We start from the raw sequence: 20,643 nt of genomic DNA, 5'->3' as shown, positions 1-20,643 counted from the left end.
GCGACTAACTTCTCTGATTGTCTAGAGGTAAGGTGGTTCCTCTTGATTGATTGGATGAAGCTATATGTGGAGCAATACCTCTCTGCAGCAGAGGAATTGGCAACCTTGATTAAAAATTATGCTAGTTGAAGTGAGGTCTAGGGCAGATGTCATTTCTCCTGAAGAGATAATTGAAAACACCATCGGAAAGATGGCATGCAAAGGGCTATTAGAGTGGAGACTAATGATCTCTGTCATCTGTTTCTTAGAAGAAACAGTTAGGAAATGTAACAGTGGAATTCCTAGCTTTATATGGATCAGTCATGCCAATCTGCCTTGTAGTATCTGACATTGCAGATAGGTTGTAAATGAAGTGTTAACACTAATTGTCTCTCTCTTAATTGAATTAGGAATGGTTTAGGTGAGAGTAAAATCAGGCAATGGGAGAAGCATCTAAAAGCTGATAAGCTGGTTTCATTTTTGGTTGTTTTTATGATTATATAAGGAATAAATATATATAACATGTGAAAATATTCTTAAACTTGTCTCTAAGCTCTTAAAACAGGAACATTGAAGGCACCAATGGAATACAGAAAACTTGGGGTTTGATAGGGTTAACAGTGTTCTTAGGGTAACTTGATTTTATTACTTCGAAGACAAATCAAGGCATTTGAGTGTACCAGATCATGGGAGGACTTTACTGGGCAAGGTCAACTGAATTTTAGAGAGGGATATTTGGCATTCAACACTTGTTTTTGAAGTATCAGAACACTTTTTCCTTCAGGCATTGGTGAATGTTGTCATGTTTACCATGGTTTCCCTTTGCCTCAACTTGTAGCTATCAGATTGATTCTAGAGTTCCTCGTAGAAGTTGAACTCCTTGCCAGCCATGTATATGATGAATGGGGCAGACATTGAATATATCCTGCTGAATGTGATTTTTAAGAAGCATGTTTGTCCAAAACATGAGATCTCTCAGAGTCACAAGAATTTCTATTCTATTTAAACATTCTCCACAGTCTACCCTTTAAGATTACAAATTGATTGTATAATTAGAATGACTGGGTGAAGGACCTTTGCATGTTGGACCAAAGAATTCAGTTGGATTAGTGGGTGGATTATTAGCATAATTCTTTTGAGGATCAAGTAGACCTTCCTACAAAGGAAGAATTAGAATTTCTAACCATAAGCATTTTTCAAGAAAAGCATTCTAAAGCTATAAAGCAGACTAAAATGATGAGAAGGCTCGGAATAATCTTAATGCAAGTCTATTTGTGTATAATTGGCTAAAGCATGTCAATTTGAGATGCATTAGCTTCCTTTTCATCATTTTAGGCAATCTCCAAGCATTCACATAATGATATGAGAAGGGAAAGGATTATGAGATGGTAGACCCGTAAACCATCCAGTGACCTTTCGATTCATAAGATGCATAAATCTGCAGTTAGACTCAATTTATGGGTAAATGAAAAGTACAGAACTCATTAAGCTTAAGGAATCATTTTCCTCAAAGGTCTCCATAAAGGAGATAGTTGAACTTTAAAAATAACTAGAAGTTGTTTGATTCTGCTGTAGAAGACTGCTGATAAATACACATGAAATTTTGCATTGTCATTTCCTCGATTATCTTTGTGTGATAAAGTTTTATGTTGTTATAACATAGACAATATTCACGCTAATGTACATTTCTTTCAAAACCTAAAATTCATCATTTTATGTTGTTATAACATAGACAATATTCACGCTAATGTACATTTCTTTCAAAACCTAAAATTCATCATTCTTTCGCTTTCTTTTCAGGTTGTTGCAATGGCGATATCTGTAGCAATATTCATAGCTGCTGTGTTAGCATTAGGTGCTTTAATATCTGTTAAGCCTTTAGATGATCTGGGCTACCATGGCTGGAATAGAGACCAGGAGAACTTTACTTCTCCATACACATCATCCTTTTACTTAGGTTGGGCAATTGCATCAACCTTTGCTTTGGTGGTTACTGGTGTTTTGCCAGCAGTTTCGTGGTTTGCAACTTACCGCTTTTCTCTATCATCAGCTATTTGTGTTGGAATTTTCACGAGTAAGTCACAAAAATGTCTATTTGATGGATTGATGTTAGTGTAGCATGTAAAGGGTGCTTTTTTTTCACAAACTTTATATTGGAGTACATTTTTTTACAAATTGCTTGGTCTGTGTAGTTGTTCTTGTAACGTTCTGTGGAGTGTCTTATCTGGGAGTAGTACAGTCTCGGGATGGGCAAGTTCCAGCGAAGGAGGATTTTCTTGCTGCCCTGTTGCCATTGGTGTGCATTCCTGTTATCCTCTCGCTGTTCTGTGGCATGTATAAATGGTAGGTCAATCTGCCTAGTGTTTTACCTTTAAATGTAGTGTTTCGCTTTATATTGTGAACTTTATGTGCAAGCCAGTCAATCTTTGCAGGAAGGATGATAGCTGGCAGCTTTCTCGTGGGGTCTACATGTTTGTTGGTATGGGTGTGTTTCTTTTACTAGGTGCAATAACGGCAGTAATAGCTACTGTTAAGCCGTGGACGGTGAGTCATTTTGTTTTAAAATTCTAAATTAAAATGTTATCGTACATATTGTCTTCTTGAACTTGAAAGTTTGGCTCTGTTATGTCTTTGTTCTAATTTTCTATTGCTCATGGATGGTTCAGGTTGGAGTTACATTTTTACTACTTCTACTACTTCTAGTTCTTGCCATTGGTGTTATCCATCACTGGGCTTCAAACAACTTCTATCTGACACGTACAAAGATGTTTGTTGTTTGCATGGCACTGTTTATACTTGCTTTAGCAGCTTTTCTTGTCGGATATCTAGCAGGTTACGTGAGATTTTTTACCAAGTATTTGTTTTAATGTTCACTTGCTGAAAAAGCGTGCAAGTCTTGCTTGGCAATTCATACCTTAAATATGTGCTAATATAGCCAATATACCTACTATCTTAACAAATAGATTGATTTTTCTTTAAACAATTGTCTTTCTTCTAGTACTTGTATAAAACTATAAATATAATGTATATGGCAGTAGGCACGTGAAGGATATGCCTATTTAGCTAATCTAGCCATAATATAAACATTTGCAGATCATTCAATATAAGTGCTTCTTCTCTCTTTGTCATATATGTGCAATGTTTGCACACACACACAGATAAGGCACACATGCACATGCATGCACACAAAATGTGCGTGTATAAATACACATGCCCTTTCCCCGTAGTGAGCACATTTTCATAGCATCTAAATATCAGCTGGTGTAGAAAATGTTTCTGGAGAACAATTTTTTTTTTCTATATTCTAGTCCTTGCAAACACTTTCCTCTGGCAAGTATAAAGAAACATAAATGGATTTGATATAATGTTTATTCTTAAAATCCTTTCTGTACATTTGGTATTAGATATTTTGCCAATGTTAAATATTTTTTCATAAGACCTGCTTTTATGACTAGGCTAGTGTATAGAAAGAGTTGAGCACCTGTGCTCTCTATTAACCACCCAACCATTTAATACTGGGGTCATTTTAAGAAATTGGTGGAGCTATGGAAAATTATTCTGAAGGATTTGTGTTCTCATGCAAGTAGAATTTGCCCTTATTTTTCCACACAAGCATATTTTCTTGATTAATGCTGATGTTTATCTTAGTTTGTGGGAAATTGGCTCTCAAGTAATGCACTATATTTTATTGAAATGTAATATGGTATTGCAGTATGATGTTATCCAACTAGTGTTAAATCTGAGCATGTTCTCTGTATACAGATGAGCCATTTGTCGGTGCATCTGTTGGCTACTTTTCGGTCCTCTTTCTTCTTGCTGGCCGAGCTTTGACTGTGAGTTTGTGTTGACAGTTTAGCTAGCTTTATTACCCATCACATTATTTAACGGTTTCTCTAATTGATATATATCAGATGGCTATTTGTAAACATGCCATACATGGCTCATTTGCTGTGCTTTGGTTTTTGCCTTACAAAATTAGATCCCAAATTGGCTAAATGGTTTGGATTACAGTTATTTTTTCTGTATCTGACTACTTATCTGATTTCAGGTTCTTCTTTCACCTGCTGTGGTAGTCTATTCACCCAGGGTGTTTCCTGTATATGTTTATGATGCACATGCAGATTCTGCTAAGAATGTCAGGTTGGTCTAATGGATACCCTTTGGTTTGTTTAAAGGTCTTAACCTGTGACAAAGGTTGCATTTTTAATCAATTCAATTCAGATAATTAGTTGAAGCGCTTCCTTTGCTTGCCCCCTCCTATAGATAAGCTAGTAAGTTTGATATCAGAAATTCAGATATTATTACAGTCACTTGTTTGTTGTTGTATTTCAGTGCTGCATTGCTGTTACTTTTTGGGATTGCATTGGCAACAATGGGTTGGGGTGTTGTCGCAAGCCTGGAAATATACCCACCATTTGCAGGAGCTGCTGTTTCTGCCATAACACTTGTCGTGGGATATGGATTTGCTGTTTCCCGTCCATGCTTAACAATGAAGGTGATCTCAATTATTAAATTGCGTGACAATGACGTTTGGTGGGATAGTGCTTCCTTTTTACCATTTCTTATTAGTACACATTTATAACCTTTGTGGATTACTTAGAGTTTTAAATTTGTTTGTGAAAGATTTGTTTTCATTTAGACTTAAATGTGTACTTGTTTGCTGATAGATGATGGAGGATGCTGTAAAATTTCTCAGTAAAGAAACAGTTGTTCAGGCCATTGCTCGATCTTCTACAAAGGTAGGTTTTACATAAATGACAAGAACCTCTACTTTCTCAAAAGAGAATTTTTTATCCCCTAAGAGCGTGTTCATTTAATTTTTTAAATTGGAGATGATTTCAGGTCTCATTGAATTTGGTTTCCTTCCATTATATATGAGTTGCAGTCTATTTAGTAATTTAACCATTTTTTCCATATACTAGACATCAAAAATATGTTTTACTTTTTCTCAACATACAAGACCAAAAAGAATAAAATTATGAAACTATTTTATTATTCAATCTCGAAAAAATGTTTTGACTGTTCACTTAATAATATACTAAATATTATAATTTTTTCTGTTAATTTCAATGTTAATACTTGCATCACATGAAAAATCTCTAACTGCCAGCTACATAACCCAAACAAGAAACCCAAATAAGACCGTAAAGATGACTAGGACAATCCAGTAGCAAACAATAAACCGAAGGGTAGAGGCCATATGTCTTACATATTATCTTGTAGCACTCATTACTGCTCATAATTATATGCCATGCCTCAATCCTATTACACATGTGATGGGCACATACCACTTCAATTTGTCATTCACTGCATGCAAGCATAACTCAAAGTAATGACATTCACACAGTGGCAGGTTAGGATGACAATCATTCAAGGTGGCTAATCTTCTGCAATAAGCATAGCAGGACCATTTCATTCATCAATATCATGGCTTTCAATGGAGGACAAATTAGATAGTTCTATCCCCTTGTTTGCCACAAAATCCAACACCCTATTTTGCTCTCCATCAGTAGGCCACATTGACTTTTTCAGTTTTTTGTTCAAGTCAGTCTCATTCTCTTCATCAGAATATATACATGAACTATAACATTTAAGTATAAGGCAGATCTCTAGGAGTTATAATGCACATTCTAGGTTTTAGAAGATCTTTTAAAATTTCAGACTTAGTCAAATCTCAGTAATCAGTAGGCTACTATCAGCATTGTCTTGCTCTCTCTATCTCACTCACTTTATCTGCCTCGGATTCTAGGCCTATCTATCTCCCTATCACTCTTCCTTTATCCCCTCTCTCTACCACCCTCTATCTCACTCTCTCCTCTCTCCCCCAAGTTCTTGACCTATCTCTCTACAGCTCTCTCTCTCTCTCTCTCTCACCCCCAAACCCCTGGGAGAGGTGCTACCCTCAACCTCATTTTGGCGAGGTGGAGGAGCCACATCAGGCTCCTAGGACTAAACCCTCTAGTTCTACCTCTCCCCTAGTTTTCACTAGAGCTGGGAAGAGGGAGATGTAATATGTTTTGATGTAGTATTTGCTTTTAGTTTTACAAAAACAATTTGCTATATCATTTTGTTTCAGACAATCAGCCATCAGCATTCCGCATGAGGATACCGTTTTGTACCCAATTTGCATTAAATCAATCAAATATATCTAGACTTAGCTTGTTTCTTTTGTGTACTCATTTATTGACTCATTGGATGCATCTCCTCATATAATTTTGACAAAAAAATGCTTTTCTTATTGAATTTAAGTGAATTTTTAAGTTGTCGAGTTTGTGTGGAGTTTGCCAAATTTTTTTTTTTTGGGCCTTTGCGAATTTTTGCTTTTGGTGAATACCTTAACTATGCTTTAGAGTACAGTGCTGTCATTCCTGGTAATAGAGCATCCAATTAATTTTCAGAGTTGTTTGTTTTGTTTCCCAAATGCCAAGCTCCATCGCACACAATGGCACTAGAGAGTCCTGAAACACATTTCCAGCCCTACCCGAACGAGAATTGACTTCAGTAAAGTGTATTCTATTTTAATTATATGAATCTTTTTATTTATATTTAGGAAACAGAGATCAATATTTCTAAATTTGTTTTTTTTGGTCTTCCAGTAAACTTACAATTAGCTACTCTCCATTCTCATGGTTTTTGAATAATTGATGGTATAGAAAAATCTTTTGAAAGTATTGATTTCTAATTTAGGCTTTTGTGTCTAGGACATACTTTATATTACCTTGTTGTCATCTTTATGTGGGAGTGTTTTTTCTAACCAATTTCTAATTCATCTAAACTGCGTCTTTGACACGAATAAATTCTAACTTATTTCTCATTTATCTAAATAACTGGTCTTTAGCACTATTGAATTCCTTTATGAAGTACAGTTTTCAAGTGAAAGATCAAGATTGTCTGCAATTGCTTTGTATGCCCGTTTTCTAAAAAATGCAATCTAATTTATTTTATGTCAAAACAGGCCAGAAATGACAGTAATAAATTCTAACTTTTTTCTCATTTATCTAAACAACTGGTCTTTAGCCCTATTCAATTCCTTTATTACAGTTTTCAAGTGAAAGATCAAGATTGTCTGCAGTTGCTTGGTATGCCAGTTTTCCGATAAGTGCAATCTAATTTATTTTATGGCAAAACAGGCCAGAAATGCTCTGTCAGGTACATATTCAGCACCACAAAGGTCTGCAAGTTCTGCTCCTCTTTTAGTTGGAGATCCAGCTGCTAGGAGAGACAGGGCTGGCAATTTTGTGCTTCCAAGGGCAGATGTTTTGAAGCTTCGTGAATCCTTAAGGAATGAGGAAGCTGCTGCAGGTGTATTATTTTGTAGGCCAAAACTGACCTTAAGATACCGACATGAAGCATCTTCTGAAGTGGGGTACAGGAGAAAAATGTGTGCTCATGCTCGCATTTTGGCATTGGAAGAAGCTATTGATACTGAGTGGGCATACATGTGGGATAAATTTGGGGGCTATTTGCTTCTGCTGCTTGGTTTAGCGGAAAAAGCTGAAAGAGTACAGGTGAATTTGCGTATTACAAGAATATATACTTTTTTCTACTCTATACATGGGTTCTTTGGACATGGGTCATAAGCTTCTCTATTAATATTTTGACAGGATGAAGTCCGTCTACGACTATTCCTGGATAGCATTGGTTTTTCAGATCTGAGTGCCAAGAAAATACAAAAATGGTTGCCTGAAGAACGCAGGCGTTTTGAAATGATTCAAGAAAGGTGATTATCTATATAACTTGGATATATTCCCAAAGGTTCATCAACTTTATTAATGCTGCATTTTTTTGGCTGTCTTTTAAAACCATAATTTGAATTTTTGTTCAGTTACATTCGTGAAAAAGAGATGGAGGAAGAATTGTTGATGCAAAGGAGAGAAGAGGAAGGGAAAGGAAAAGAAAGACGGAAAGCTTTATTGGAAAGAGAAGAACGAAAATGGAAAGAGATTGAAGCCTCTTTTATATCATCTATTCCAAATGCAGGAAGCAAAGAGGCAGCAGCAATGGCAGCTGCTGTACGGGCGGTTGGTGGGGATGCACTTTTGGATGATGCAGGAGCACGTGAGCAGGTTTCTAGCATTGCACGTCGTATTCTCACAGCACAGATGGCTCATCGAGCTGAACAGGTTTGTTTTATATGGCAAAATCCACATAATAGTTTGGGGCCACTGTAGTTTCTTTTTGTACTAAGAATACACATACAAATGATTCTGGGTCTGTGTATGTATGTGTGATGTCTTCCATTCTGTCTGTTTATAAGTCATGATTTCTTTTAGTCTGAGCGGTAGTATTATGAGCATTGTTGGAAGCATTTACTGTTTTTTTTTTTTGGAGTGACTGCAAAACATGCGATACACATATAAGCCTACCAATTAGCTTAGTAACTGAAATTTCTAAATTTTCGATGTTGTTCCCTATTGTTTAATACAAAGTCACCATGCTTTAATTGTATTTGAGGTATGGTGTCAGGCATGGTACATCTTTGTGACGGTTGTGATTTATTTTTAACAAGCAGGAAATTATGGCTACCACTGAAATGGTGAAGACAAAGGGAGACTAAATTTCAGCCTTAGGTTAGATACTATGTTATTCACAGTATAGATGATTTTGGGAATGATTTTCATTTGACATTTGAATTATCTCTTATGTAAAATGAGTCAATTTATAACAAAATCAAAATTAGGATTTGTCAAATCAAGCGAAATCCAAAATAATGTTAACCTCATGAATTTGATTTATTTCAAATATGACCTTAAATAACTCCAATATAAATTATTTTTGTAAAATCAGTCAATCAAGTTTGTATATCATTTCTTTTAAAAGCGAAATTTCCCAATTTCTATCTACATGGTGATACATGGCTATTGGCAATCCAATATGTATGAGAAGATATGCAATGTTTGGTAGGTTTTGCTCCATAACTGTAAATTAATCAATATTCATGATAGAAATTCCATAAAGGCCAATCATTAATAAGCAGTTCGACAGTGTGTAAAAAGCATGCCTTATGTAGCTCAAGCCTGAGTCTATCTATGCAACTGCAACCCATAAATGTGGAGAATTGTTTGTGGTATGCCAGTTTCAAATAGATAGCTGTTCCCTGTGAATGTGTAACTATCAAAATCAGGGTTCTTCCATGATATTATATAGTTTTTAAAATAAAAAAAGTATAAAGCAATATACCCCAAAGTATTTAGGAGTGAAGGGTTTATTCCAATTTGTTTTAGTGAATATGTACTGGCGGTGGTGGCATTGGGTGAATAAAAATTGTATTTATGAGAGCTCCCTAGGGAGGCATCCTTGGGGAAAAATGTGCATGCTGGGGAATGTGGGCAGATGGATAAAATGTTTCATGCTGCCAGTGGCCCAGCAGTGCAAGGAATGTCCTTGGGCACATTTCTGTCTAAAGGGCATGTTTGGGAATGGCTGGGGACAGCACGGTGTCTCCTCTTCATCTAATAAAGACAATCATCTTTTAGAATTGCTTTAGAAATCTATAAATTTTTTTTTTGTAAATGTTTTCAAGTTGTGGAATCTGTCATTGTGTTTTTTATGACTCCTCGAACACAGAATAAAATATTAAGTATTCTAACTGTTGTGCCATGCACATACTCCATGTTATCGATAGGGTCCCCCCTTTCTTGTTTTGTCGTTTTGCCTTGTCGAGGCGCTGAGTAGTAGTTTTGTGAGTTCACAGAGAGAAGTTGCAACAGTGAAGATTTTGAGCGTTGGGAAGGTGATCCGACCTGAAGTTGAGCTAGCCTGAATCTTGGATCCTGGAGGGTTTGTACCTTGAAAATGAGAAGCAAAGTTTTGCAGCTAAGTTAGATTGCCAAGTTGACAGTAAGTTTTAAGCTGACAAGAAAATTGGCTATCTAAGTAAGAAAGCACTTGAGGCAAGGTCACAAAATGTTGTCTAATTAAAATTGCTCTTCAACAACTTTGAAATTTGAAGCCAGGATGCCTAAGGCATATCAAAGGTTGCAACTTTTGTCTAAATCGGCCTAAGTTTTAGGTTTGCAATGTATATGGCGAAATCTGGCAAAGTTACTAAGGGGTGCAAAGTTCATTTAAGAGAAAAATCGCATTTTGGCTGAATTTTGGTTAATAAGAGCTTTTCGACCTCAAACCAAAATCTCTCATTTCACTTAAAATGCCCAGACTTTCGAAGGTGGACATTTCAACTTCAAGCAAGTCACACGTTTTGGCCATTTGGCTCGAAATATTAAAACAAAGTATTTTTAACTGTAAGTTAAAATCTTGCATTTTGGCCCAAAAGGGCCGAAAATTTAAAGAGGCTCCTTTTTTAAAAACTTAGAATAAGATTGTGCAAATGTCTCCTAAAGCCCGAAATTTGAAACTTAGCGGAAAAAAGAGGTTCAAGTAAAATCGCACATTTCGGTTTTATAACCCGAAATTCATAAAGGGCACTTTATTTCGATAAAACTCCAAAATTGCACCTAAAGGTTTGAAAGGCCGAAAAATCTAAAAGTAGCCCAAAATAAAGATCGCGCAAAAGACCCCAAAGCCCGAATTTGAAAAAGAAAATAACTTAAACTTAAAATCTTGCAAAAGGCCTCAAAAGGCTGAAGTTTGTTAAAAGGGGACCCAAAGTAAAAATCGTGCGAAAGGCCCTAAAAGACCGAAGTTCTCATAAATTTGCAAGACAAAGGACTCGATAAGACGTCACAATCGCACCAAATCGTCAAAAACCTGAATTTGAGAAGAGTAAAGGTGTATAAGAAGAAAATTGTGCGATTCATCTCAAGAACCCGAAAATTAGAAAGAGGGCATTAGAAACCAACAAAGAAAATTGCGCGATTCCATCCAAAAATCCCGAATTTTACCATAGAGAATGTAAGGCGTTTAAAAGAGAAGATAACCAAAAGTCACGCATTTGGTAGAAGGACGTTTGCAAAATACTTGCAAGAAACTTAGAAAAGAGAAGGCACTAGACAAAGCAAAATTGTGCAAACCCTCGCCATTGCCCCCAACATCTGCTGAATTCCTCTAGAAGCAGGTTAATAGCCGAATTTGCAAACATACATTGGGAGTCGCTTCTGCTTTTGACGAAATAAAATTCGCGCAGGGAGAGCCAAAATCTCACATCTTTTAGACAAGGCCCGAATTTCATCTGTTAAGGGGCATTCGAAGAAGTTTGGCTTCTAGAAAAGAAAACTGCCCAACAACACTTGAAACACCGAGTTCCAGCAGCTTTCACGGTCCATAGCCTTCTTTAGTACGCTGCAAGGTAAGTCGGAATTTACCTTTCACATGGTTAAATTTTGCAAGAATCATGTTTTTTCTTCTTTGCCTAGGGCTAGTATGTAACTACATTGTGTAAAATCTTGAAGATTAAACCCAAGCAAACATCAACACAACCATCATTTGCCAAAATCGGCCCTCCAGCTGAAAATCCGAAACTTAGACAAGCTTAGGAATTCTTGTCAAAACTACAAAAACATAGACTCATCTTTCAAAAGCGCACGTTCAAAACGCCAATGCAAAATTGGAAACTTAAACATTGAAACACACAAACCGTAGCATTTGCAACTTTCGCAACGTCAACAACGTAGGGAGCACGACATTTGAAAATTTGCTCAAACCAACTAACCTCGGTTTTCAAATTCAAATTGCATGTACCCAAAATGTAGATTCTAGATTGTTTAAGCAGCTTTTTCAAATTCTAACTATTTTTCAAATTTCAATTATCTCACTGCTGATCGATTTTATCGCTAACACCGTCTTTTGGCACCTTTAACCTGTGTTTTCACATCAAAGTCACCTTGTAATTCGTGTCCGGGTGTGCAGGATAGATGCCTAATTAGAGTGCTGAATCCACCAAGATACCTAACACTAGGAACTTTCCCAGTGTCTATGACAAATATTCCCTGCAAGCTCGAGAAAATGAAATATCAATAGCAGGGGGTGGTAAATGAGTCGAAGGTCCAGAGCAACTGGGATAATATTGGGGATATTGACCTCGGGCATATAGATAGTCAAAACTTCAAAGAAAGGGTGTATACTCCAAATGCATATGAAAAGCCCAAGCGGATGGTAGAAAGCGACATTGCACAGGCTGCTGGTTTCCCACTGGCAATACAAAATTATGAACTTGTGGTTGAGGCCGCAAAACACTATCAACCGGAAACCAAAATGGTGGTGGCAAACGGAGCTGAAATGGTTGATTTCACTCCTGAGGCTATTGGAGAAGCATTTGACATCCCGCTTCCTAAGGGCGCCAGCGCAATGACCATAGATGAGGCCCAACTCGCTTTTGATACAAATTCCAGTAAGTGCAAGATACTAGTAAACGAAGAATGGTTTAAAGTAAGAAGAGCCCCGAGCACTATGATCGTCAAAAAGACCTATAGAAGCGAGTTCAATGACGAATACGAGGACATGGTCACATTTCTTAGCTAAGTCATCTGTCGCCCCCACTCTAACCTATTTGAGGAGTGGATGTTTTATTTCGCAGAACATGTCTTCAATGGAAAGGCTAAGTTTGATTGGGCTCAGATCATTAGCGACAACATTCATACACATTGGTTGAGCTCGAGGAGAAGAAATACTTCACCATGACTTCCTACTTGGTCTACATGTTTGCTGGACATCAACAGCTGCTAGGGTTGATCCAAAAAGGTGAAACTGGGAATGGGCCCAATTAGGTGAAGGTATACGACTGCTACCCCCAAATGCATTATTATAACATAGCTCAAAGGGAGAAAAACAACATTGCTTATGCAATCGACCAGTATGAGTGCGTGAATGATGCATTCACAATGCGCATGGCTAGGATGATATAGGGAGGATTGCACATAAGGATGTCAAAACAGGCTACCGCATTGATATGGAAGTATGGAGCATGGTTCATTCAGTTCCCTTGTTTTTCTTATATCAGAATTTCAAGCTTTGAGGGGACTCCATTTCGACTTCCTCGCTATTCGTTAGATAGAATGGTTCTATTAGAAGTTGCAAGACAGGCACACCCTACTGGGCACATACTCAAAGAGAAGAAGCAATCAAGGTTCACATTCCCAATGATCATAGGGAAAAATGATGTGTACTTCAAAAACTCCGTGCAAGTCGAGGAATCTTTCGACGAGTTAGCATCATATTGCCTACAAGATCACCTCCCTAGGGAATACTTCGACCCCACTGGATTAGGTAAAAAGGCTTATGGCAGACATTACAGGGGTAAAACATCCATAGAGGACTACTAGGCTAACTGCCTAGATGACTTTGAGGTCCGTCGGCGAGAATACTCAAGGTTAAATATTCAGCAAATGAGAATTTTTGAGTACTGTCGGGTCCCAGATCAAATAGTTGATTATGGGGATTGCTTGCAGACTAGGATTTTGAGGCAGTCAAAGACCTCCCACCATCCATTAACTGGGCTCAGGACCCGATCATAGATTTAGAGGCCATCATGGAAGGTCCTAGGAGATATACAGATAGCTGGCAATGCCAACAGATAGAGAGACTAACCCATGAAGGGGCCCAGTTCACATATAATATGATGGGCAATCTTGTTTCCCAGTCTTCAGAGGACGAAGGGGGGTCGAGTGCGCCAAGGGAAGAAGAGGTTAAAAAGTTTGAGAAGAAAAGAAAGAAAGTAAAGGCCAACAGGGGAACCCGAACATCAAAAGGACCAAGAGGAACCCCAGTCAATCACCCGAAGCCCATGTGTGGGAAAAGATCCCAATAAGGAGGCCAGAGGTCGCCACTTCATCTAAGGACCCCAACTCGGATGATGAAGTAATGAAGCTTGATCATCTACCTACCCCACCTGCGCAAAATGATCCAGTTGCCGCAGAGGCAAATGAGCCACTAGAGTCAGATGATCTGCAACAACCCAATGAACAAGAAGAAGAGACGTAGATCGTCAAATTGGATGGGCCTAAACATCAGGTCGAGGAGGGGGAGATTATGCCAAGTGAGGAGATTGGCAGGCAAGAGCACATGCAAGAAAGTAGGTGTGAGAAGCAGAAACAACAAGAAGACAGACATGAGGTGCGGCAGGAAGAAGGTGACGCAAGGGATAATACCACAGTTGAAGGAGAAAAAGAGGAAGATAGAACTGAAGAACTCCACGGAATTGAGTAGTAACCTCCATTGGAGGCTACCCAACATTTGTTCAGTGAGGTGGGAGAAAACTCAAATGCGAGTAAAGGACAAGGTACAACGCCCTATCCGCCTTCTACGTCCGAATAGCCACAGATAGGCACCGAGTTTGCTGAGACATCTAGGGGACAAGGTGGGGAGTTGGTAGTCAGATCAGGACAAGCTGTCCCTCATGACTGATTGATAGCCCGAGCACAGCAGAAAGCAGCTATCAAGCCGCCAATTAACTTGGAGGATATATTTGCTCGAATGGGATAATTTGAGGCTAAAGGAAAGAGGAATTCGAAGACATATTCCAGGATTACGAAGGACAAGCAAAGAAATCAAACAATCCATATTGCTGCCCCACCTATGGATAAACCAGCAGAAGAGGTTGCCTTGGCTGATTACAACGTCACATCTAGCCCAATTGGGAAGGCGACTAAGGAGCAGGAGAGAGAAGAGTTCAAGGACTCTTTACAAAACATACTTGGCAGCTGGATGAGATGACTGTTGAACAAAACATGTATCAAGCTCGTGTTGAGCAGGCTGAGAGGTACATAGATCATTTACTAAAACCGCTACAACATGCTGCCAAATCTCATTCTCCTCCATTGGCCTTAGCGCAAAAGACTACAATTGAGTTCGAGAGTGCCCGAGACATCGCAAAGGCAGCTAAGGAGTAGATAGAGGAGATCACAAGAATGGGGGGCATGATGACTAGTCACTTAGCTGATTATAAGTGGGATGCAGGCGAAATCTTCCAAAGGGTCAAGTCCCTAAGGGACGACATTGGAAAGAAACGAGAGATAATTGGCGAGTTGCTTCCAATCATGAGGGCCTTATTTCGGACCCGCTCGAAAATTCCAAATGCGCAACAAATCTTCAAGCCTTATGGTCTCAATATTTTTTAAGATTGGTTCCGAGGTATAACAATGAAGAATGGTGTCTTAAACAACCTCAATGATGACTGGGAAAATAGTGAGGCAGCTCTACTCCGTATTGAGCAGTACTCAACAAAACTCTTAAAAACTCTAATTGACAGTTGGGGGTCGGACATGGATTTGAGTGAATTCAAACTTCTCTGGGAAGGCTAGTTAAAGAAAGGAGGAGTTGCGTACACTGTTAATAATTTAACACGCGCCGACAAATTTCAGATGACCATGCAAGAATATGGGACCGAAAGAGCTGATTGGATCCATGTGATAGAGGAAGTGGATAGTCGCTGCAAGGACACCGCTTACCGGATGCTATACCCGCCTATGCCTCCCCTTGATTTGGTGAAGGTTGTGTGCATAAGGTTTCTAGAGCATGTTCGGGTGGAGCGCGTGGCGAATTGGGATACTTGGGGGGATTATTTAGATATAGAAAATGACTTTTTGAATCCACTTTGGGATTGTCAAAAGTGCTTTTCTAGAAATAGTTATTTCTTTCCGACCACCGAATGCACTTTCCAAAAATAGTTATTTCTTCTCACCACAAAAGTGCTTTTGCAGATTTTGAACTCCATGCAAGTGCACTGTTTTGGGGGCAACTTTATGTTGGGTAGTTATTAGTTAGTTGGTAGTTGGTACGGAGTTCCCTAGTAATAGGTATGGTCAGCCATTTTTGTAAGGATGAATGTGGGCCACTTGTATAATTAAATTTGGGCCATTCATCCACTTTGAAAACCTATAAAAGGGGGCTTGTTCTCCCTCATTTTTGTAAGAAGTTCTAAGGTTGTTGCTGAAACTCTGGCGAATTTTATACAAAATTAATTGAAGTTAAAGCTGTCGTAATTTTATGTGATTGCATGGTTTACTTCACCATTAAATTTCATGTCATGTACTTTGTTTTCAGATAGTATATTCAGGTTAGTATTTGATAGAAACCTTTGAAGTTCATACCATTAAGGACCGACTGATTGCCATTCCCCCTGTATGGTTAGTCTAAACCCATTTATATGCTTAGTTTGGTCATTAGATATCAAATGGATGGATGTAAAAGTTTTGCATTTATGTTTAATAGCATGAAATTCTAACTCCCCTTGAAGATTGCATCAGATTTTACATAATTGTGCTTTATTAGCTAGTAAAGTTGAATCTGGTTTTAAAAGGTTTCAGTCCATTTTCCTAAATATATTGTTTCAGATAGATTAGTTAGCCTCTTTCTCTCTCTTTCTTCCCCTTTTTTTTCCTTGTTTTTTATCTGACAGGTTGAAATCCAAAACAACATCATGTTAAAGAGAAATTCGATGAAGTCAAGACTGTAGAGCGTTAGGGAACCTGTACAACCGAAACTGATTTTATCTAACCACGTAAGTCCCCTTTGTGTTCCAGCAAAACACATCAAACAACTGAGTTATCTTGCAGTCATGAACTGACAATTGGAACCTTGAGGTTGTCCCCATTGATCAATTAAAAACAGCATTAGGGATCCCTTATTTCAAGAGAGGATAGAGTACTCAGCAAAACATTCTATTCTGCATTGACCAGATAGAGTTGTAGCAATACGATTTTAGCCACGTCAACACTAACCTCTCTTGAACAAGTAAATCTTATATGCTAAACAATGTGATCAAGTAAGGCTACCCCAAGGTTTCTATAGTTAGGTCTTGACGTGCAAATTGGATAGACTGAGTTGAAATGATGTGATTTGCTGGTATCACAAAGGGACTTATGCTTAGCTGGAACTTGAATTAACTTAACTTCTACCAAACAAAGATCAAAATGAAAGGAATAGAGAATCTAATGTAAAACCTAACAATGGAAGAAATGATTGTTGGCTTAGTGAAACCATACCAAGCTTTGCTTTGCCATGAGGAAACAATTACACAAAGATGGTGCAATCTCCAAAGGAAACACAAATGATTTTCATATCACTTATGCACATCAACACCATGAACAATGAGCATAGCACAATTGAACTTAAGCTTTCAATATTTGTTCAAACTAACCATGCGCTGCAATTTGCAAACAACAAATTCTAAATGGTATGAACATATAAGCTTCACCATTAATCAACAATAACATCTTCCAACAAATCTAAAACTTGAGAAGTAGAAACCATGCAACATATTGAAACTCATACAAATATCCACCATATCTTCAATCTAAGTTACCGGTTCGGGTTCGGGCACCGGTTTGGGTTCGAAGAACCCGGTACACTGGTACGGCAAAAATTTGAAAAGGGGTTTGGGTTCGTTAGTACGAAAACATGTAAATTTTATATATATATACATTGATATTTGTGAAGCCTATAAGCATGAATTAAAATTTGCATGTCACATAGTATCATATAAACAACAAAACAAACATAAACTTGTAATCATAGCATCATGATCATACCATAATAGCATCATATACATCAAGTTTAATATCAAAATGACAAAATATTCAAGTATCATTGTTTCAACTTTCAACAATATAAACTTAAAGTTTAATCATCAAATGGATCATCCAAAAGTGACTTTCTTTTCCAAAAGCAACATGACACCCCTACCTTGGCATATACGGGTTTTTCTATAGAAAAGAGAAATCATTTTCCAACAAATGACGCATTAGCTCTGACAGACAAAAGAAACTGCAGCCCAAAATTGTTTCAAAAAGAAACGCATAAAGCAGAAATTGGCGCTAGAAAGAACATTTTTGACAAAAAAAATCATCGAACAAACTCACAGCGACAAAAGAATAACGCATATTACTTGGAATATGTGCCATTTAATATGTGCCAAATACAACGGCTGCCAAAAAGAAATGAAGCTCAAGAATAAACACAAGGAATCGACTGCTCCAGACCACACACATATAGCTGTCAAGATAAACACTGCTGGGTTCGACCTGGGTCCACCCGAGTTCGACTGGGTTCGACCAGGGCCGAACCACCTTTGGGTTTTTCGAACCCTGGTCGAACCTAGTTCGAACCGGATCCGTACCATGGACCCAGTCGAACTAGGACCCGTACCAGGGGGGCCCAGAGGCGAACCCGGTAATCTAGTCTTCAATGAAATCATGTATTCATTCCAACATAGTCTTGGCAACAATCTCTAGTCTCCTCCTACTACCACTACTTCCATTGCTTCTCCTAACGCTATCAACTATTCTATTATTATTAACCCTACAAATGAGATGGTGAAGTCTTATATAGACTTTGAATTACAAATCAAGGGCCTAGATTGATTTGAAATCAACGATTGAAATAATTCTATAAAAACCCTAATGTGGGTAGTTACAACTACGACCTCATTGACCAATGAGAAAATTACAACACTTCGAATGTTTATCCTTTTGAGAAAAGGACCAATGAGTAAATTGAGTTGTAACATTTAATTGAGTAAATTTAGTAAATTGAGTTGTCCTTGTTATGAGTCAAGTTCAATGCACTTGGACACGTTGACTTGTAATAATTTGATTGGTTGATGATGATGGGATGCCACATCAACTGGCACTCCTTATAGATCATCACAGAGAAGTCATTGCATCCTTATGAATATCTCTTGATACTCGACACATCTCTAGCTTTTTGATTGATTGTGATGGTTCATATTCCCAAATTGCATCATCTTGATCAAGTCTCTAACTTTGATTAACTTTTCTAAAACTATCTTGATGCTTTCCTTAGTCCCTTCTTTTGTATTCCGTCTTCATCTTTGGCTATAATGCTTCCTCAATGACTTGGAATTCTCTTCCTTGATACCCTTTGCCTTGGCCTCTTGAATAACTCAGACCTTTGAGCTCCTTCACATTGTTGTGGAATCTCTTACTTCACTCTCCATCATGTTTCCTCTTGAAATTGTTGATCCATTCCAACCCACATTGTCATGGGGATATCCTTCCTTGTTGCCTTCCTCAAACATGTTGATCTTGATTTCTTCATAATGTTGAATCTTCATGTTGTGGAGTAATCCTTCTCTATCACCATCTTGGATATCTTGATCTTGATTTTCCCTTGTGTTGATGAGTCCTTCCATGTTGTAGAGCGATCCACCATGTTGTGGTTATATTGTTAAGCTTGTGAAGTCCTTCATCTTGCACATGTAATCACCCCTTGCATAAATCCTTTGCTCAAACTCTTCCTAGGCAGGAATTCACATAGCCATGTATTGTTTGGCAGATATCTGACTTGTTTATGTGATACATGGAGGAGATATGAGGTGGTTGTGTATTACATGGCGGGATTTGGAGCTACCCTTGTAATGCAGGGCGGAATTTACATGACCTCAGGTATTACAAGACATAAATTTCATGTATTGATGCATAATATGTCAAATGCAAGGCAGAACTTGTGGGTATTTTTGCATTTTTTGAGCAGGGTTTGCACCTACACATGCATTCAAAGGTGGGAATGCAAAGAAGTCTTGAAGTTTGTGGCGGAGATATCATGTGTTCATGTAATGCAAAAGGGAAATTTGCCTCTCCCTTGCATTGTTGTCTTGCAAGTTGTCTCTTCATCTTACCTTCACCTTTCCATCCTTGGAAATTCACTTATCTCTGTCTTGATTTTCCTTGTAATGAAAGTGCAATTTCAAACCTTAGACTAGTAATTTTTTTGCTTAATTTACTTTCTCTCCTATAATGGTTTTCTTAGCAATTTGAGGAGGAAATGCACATGGTGTTTGCAATTCCGTTAACCATTAATGGAATTTCAAGGCAATTTTACCATTCAACAATTTTGTTCTTCAACTTCCTATTTCTCACTGTTGTAATTCACTCCAAAATCTCAGGACTTGGCCAAATCAAACCCCTTGCTCTCATCTCTAGGGCTGGAGACTTCAAAATCACTGCCAAGCTAAACTAAACAAACCAAAACACTAGGCTAACAAAGTGAAAAGTGGGGTCCCCATTTGCAATGGGTGCGCGTGTTTGCAACAAAACAGAATCCTTGTTACTTTTTGCTTGAAAGCAGGAGAAATGAAAATAGAGAAGAAACTTAGTAAGAAGAATTACGATATATGACTTTTCCAACTGCATAGCCCTTATCGTTAACTGCTGTTACACAACCATGCTTTTGTAACCTTTACAATATTCTCTTCATTCAGTCTTCATTAGAAAAAAAATTCTTTAACTTAATATTTGTTGTTTTATCCCTTTTTTTTTAAAACCATGAGTTTCAACTACATACAAAAGTTAATCACTTGAAGTTTGATTTTTCTTTCAATACCTGCGTGTTCTCTGCAACACAACCATGCTTTTGTAACCTTTACTATGTTCTCTTCATTCGGTCTAAATGAGAAAAAAATTCTTTAATTTAATATTTGTTGTTTTATCCTTTTTTAAACCTTGAGTCTCAACTACATACAAAAATTAATCACTTGAAGTTTGATTTTTCTATCAATACTTGCATGCTTTCTGCAAATTGGAAAAATTGAAAATTTATACTTTCACCTCTTAAGTTCAGTACATTTCATAATGCTATGTTGTATTTGATATCTCTAATCAAAGACCAGCTTGAAATGGGCAAGAAATGTTCTGCTCTATGGATTTAGGAGTTAAAAAGGGATTTAGAAATTCTCACAATGTCGAAAATGTAACTACTCATTTAGCCATTGGATCCTTGTATATGTATCTCTTTAATTGTGTATCACAA

The 20,643-nt window shown here is 37.7% G+C and overlaps 1 protein-coding gene across 1 annotated transcript in view; it reads left to right on the top strand.

The window, feature by feature from the left end:
- The window catches only part of LOC131066900 (calpain-type cysteine protease DEK1), a 117,306-nt gene that overhangs the window by 55,168 nt on the left and 41,495 nt on the right, over window positions 1-20,643 (top strand). Inside the window, exons 11-21 of the mRNA XM_059211069.1 lie at window positions 1,780-2,053; window positions 2,172-2,322; window positions 2,412-2,523; window positions 2,646-2,811; window positions 3,742-3,812; window positions 4,028-4,119; window positions 4,312-4,474; window positions 4,647-4,718; window positions 7,110-7,487; window positions 7,584-7,699; window positions 7,805-8,102. Coding sequence (XP_059067052.1) covers window positions 1,780-2,053; window positions 2,172-2,322; window positions 2,412-2,523; window positions 2,646-2,811; window positions 3,742-3,812; window positions 4,028-4,119; window positions 4,312-4,474; window positions 4,647-4,718; window positions 7,110-7,487; window positions 7,584-7,699; window positions 7,805-8,102 — 1,893 coding nt within the window. The remainder of the gene's footprint in view (window positions 1-1,779; window positions 2,054-2,171; window positions 2,323-2,411; window positions 2,524-2,645; window positions 2,812-3,741; window positions 3,813-4,027; window positions 4,120-4,311; window positions 4,475-4,646; window positions 4,719-7,109; window positions 7,488-7,583; window positions 7,700-7,804; window positions 8,103-20,643) is intronic.

Source organism: Cryptomeria japonica, chromosome 9 (genome assembly GCF_030272615.1).
Source record: "Cryptomeria japonica chromosome 9, Sugi_1.0, whole genome shotgun sequence".
Classification (NCBI taxonomy): domain Eukaryota; kingdom Viridiplantae; phylum Streptophyta; class Pinopsida; order Cupressales; family Cupressaceae; genus Cryptomeria; species Cryptomeria japonica.
This window is presented reverse-complemented; position numbering and strand designations above follow the sequence as displayed.